We start from the raw sequence: 3,322 nt of genomic DNA, 5'->3' as shown, positions 1-3,322 counted from the left end.
ATCAGGTCTAAAGTCATTTTTTTTTTTTTTTTTTTAACAGAGTTTCGTTCCTGTTGCTCAGTTTGGAGTGCTATGGTGCAATCTTGGTTTTCTGCCTCCTGGGTTTAAGCAATTCTCCTGCCTCAGCCTCCCAAGTAGCTGGGATTACAGGTACCCACCACTACACCTGGCTAATTTTTTTTGTATTTTTAGTAGAGACAGGGTTTTACTATGTTGGCCAGGCTGGTCTGGAACTCCTGACCTCAGGTGCTCCACCTACCTGTGCCTCCCAAAGTTCTGGGATTACAGGCATGAGCCACTGCACCCAGCCATATGAGCCACTGCACCTGGCACCATTTTTAAATATACACTACAGCAGTGTTAACTATATACGTGTTGTTGTGCTACAGATCTCTGGAACTTTTTCATCTTGCAAAACTGAAACTCTGTGCCATTGAGCAACAGCTCCCCATTTCCTCTTTTCCCTGAATTCCTGGTAACCACAATCTACTTAGTTGCTAGGAGTTTTACTACTCTAAATTAGTCATATAATTGGAATCATACAGTACTTGTCTTTTTATCATGACAGAATTTCCTCCTTTTTAGAGGCTGAATAATAACTGCATTGTATATATATACCACATTTTCATTATCTATTAATTTGATGGTCATTTTGGTTGCTTCCACCTTTTGGCTATTGTGAATACATGCTATGGTGAACATGGGTATGTAATTATCATTTTGACCTCCTGTTTTCAATTTTTGGGATATATACCTAGAAATGGAATTGCTGGATCATATGGTGGTTCTATTTTTAAGTTTTTGAAGAACTTCCATACTGTTTTATAGCCGCTTTACCATTTTACATTCTCACTAATGATGCACAAGTGTTGTAGTTTCTCTGCATCCTCTCTAGCGCTTTTGTTTGTTTTTCTTTTCTTCCTTTTACGTTGCTGATACTTTGCCTTGATTCTTCATCTTTTCACACCAAACTTCTAATAGCTTGATTGCATATCTGTTGCTTGTCTTTTTCTCCTCTAATCTGGGCTACATACTGCAAGATTAATCTTCCTAAAATAGGCCTTCAAATATGTTTTATGTCACTCATAAGTTCGTTCTTTGAATCTACTTAATCTTACTGTCCTATCTGGTTTTCTCTATCTGGTTGGATCACTTGAGGTCAGGAGCTCGAGACCAGCCTGGACAACATGGCAAGACCCTGTCTCTACTAAAAATACAAAAATTAGCCAGGCATAGTGGCAGGCGCCTGTTATCCCAGCTACTCGGGAGGCTGAGGCAGGAGAATTGCTAGACCCCAGGAGGCGGAGGTTGTAGTGAGCCAAGATCCTGCCTTTGCACTGCAGCCTGGGTGACTAAGCAAAACTCTGTCTCAAAAAATAAATAAATAAATAAATAATACATTTCATCTAGAACAGAAATTGAAGGGGCATCAGACTGTGGCGCATGAGAGGTTATATTAGCTAATTTCATCCAGATTATATGTTTAGGCTACTTTAAAAGCACTTTTTGGGCCATATCCTTGGGATAACACAAGTTTGTTCATTCACTCTCTTACAGTTTGGAGGCAAACTGGTTACATTTGAGAATGTCAGAATGCCTTCTCATCAGGGAGCTGAGCAACAGCAGCAGCAGCACCACCATGTGTTCATTAGTCAGGTTGTAACAGAAAAGGAGTTCCTGAGCCGATCAGACCAACTTCAGCAGGCTGTGCAGTCACAAGGATTTATCAATTATTGCCAAAAAAAAATTGATGCTTCTCAGACTGAATTTGAGAAAAATGTGTGGTCCTTTTTGAAGGTAATGTTGGTATTTAAAGCCATATTATTTCATTACCTGCTAATTTAACTGTTCCCATTATATTCTAAATCTGTCTTCCTATTAAAGAAACAATTGAAAAAGTGTGATTTCAGGAATTCATCATGAAATTAACAAACCTTATAAAGAGCATATAACCTAACTTATGTCCGGAGTTTTTTCTTCTCTATTTTGAAAAGTGTAATACAAAATACTTCAATAAGTTAAAAAAAAAAAAAAAAAAATCTATTTAGGGGAAAGAGACATAGTCAGCATATCTATTCTGAAGATTAGTATACAGAGTTTACTATAATAAAAACATAGAATATTTAATGTCTATATAGATCTAGTTAAGGAAAATGGAAAAAGAGGAAGAGGAGGCTGGGTGCGGTGGCTCACACCTGTAATCCCAGCACTTTGGGAGGCCGAGGTGGGCGGATCACGAAGTTAAGAGATCAAGACCATCCTGGCCAACATGGTGAAACCCTGTCTCTACTAAAAATACAAAAAATTAGCCGGGCATGGTGGCACGCGTCTATGGCCCCAGCTACTCGGGAGGCCGAGGCGGCAGAATCACTTGAATCCAGGAGGCGAAGGCTGCAGTGAGCCGAGACTGCGCCACTGCACTCCAGCCTGGCAACAGAGCAAGACTCTGTCTCAAAAAAAAAAAAAGAGGAATAGAAGAAACAGGTTGGAGGCATTTTTCCTTTTACTTTAAGAGGAGTTAAAATAGAATAACAAATAGAATTTCCTGGTTGGTCATTTTCTTCCACTGGAGTGTCTGCTTCTTTATACAGCACTGATTCTTGAAAAGGTAAAGCAGTCTTGAATACAGTTAGGTTAAAGTTTAAAATTAAAGGATTTATATTTTGTAATAATTTTGGAAAGAATTTTAGGACATAGAATATATTGCATAGTTTGAATTTTGTATCCATTTTACCTTTGGATATAAGTTTGTATTTACAAAAATTACTGTTCAAAATTAAGCTTTATTTAACCAGGATAATTAAGTACTAGTATATTTACTATTAAAAAATAACTTATTTAAAAAAAAAATTCTAGGTACATGTTCTCAGGTCCTCCTGAGGCTGGGTCACTAAAAAATTTAAAAACCCACTGTTCTTTGGATTCTTTCTAACAGTGAATCTTTAGGACATAAACTTCACATATTTTTAATAATTCTCTTTGGAATTTGATTCATTCTTATAAAAATTTGGCCTTTAAATTTGTTGTTTTTAATAATATGTCTTTTTTTTAAAGGTGAACTTTGAGGATGATTCTCGTGGAAAATACCTTGAACTTCTAGGATACAGAAAAGAAGATCTAGGAAAGAAGGTAAACTTTTGGGAAAGTTTGATGGCATGTTATTTATGAATCAAACTTTAAAAAAATAAAGTTCTATACAGATTATCTCAAATCACCCAATAAACATTTAATAATAATTTGTGTTTGGTTGCCATCGGTTTTTTATTTTTTTCCTTTTTCTTTTTCTACATCGTTACCCACAGTGGTTGCCAGAGTTTTGTTT

The 3,322-nt window shown here is 36.6% G+C and overlaps 1 protein-coding gene across 1 annotated transcript in view; it reads left to right on the top strand.

Annotated features, from left to right (window-relative positions):
- SEC31A (SEC31 homolog A, COPII coat complex component) overlaps window positions 1–3,322 on the top strand; it is an 80,796-nt gene that overhangs the window by 36,116 nt on the left and 41,358 nt on the right. Inside the window, exons 10-11 of the mRNA XM_017530184.1 lie at window positions 1,558–1,797; window positions 3,055–3,129. Coding sequence (XP_017385673.1) covers window positions 1,558–1,797; window positions 3,055–3,129 — 315 coding nt within the window. The remainder of the gene's footprint in view (window positions 1–1,557; window positions 1,798–3,054; window positions 3,130–3,322) is intronic.

This window comes from Cebus imitator, unplaced genomic scaffold (assembly GCF_001604975.1).
Source record: "Cebus imitator isolate Cc_AM_T3 unplaced genomic scaffold, Cebus_imitator-1.0 Scaffold64, whole genome shotgun sequence".
Taxonomy (NCBI): Eukaryota; Metazoa; Chordata; class Mammalia; order Primates; family Cebidae; genus Cebus; species Cebus imitator.
This window is presented reverse-complemented; position numbering and strand designations above follow the sequence as displayed.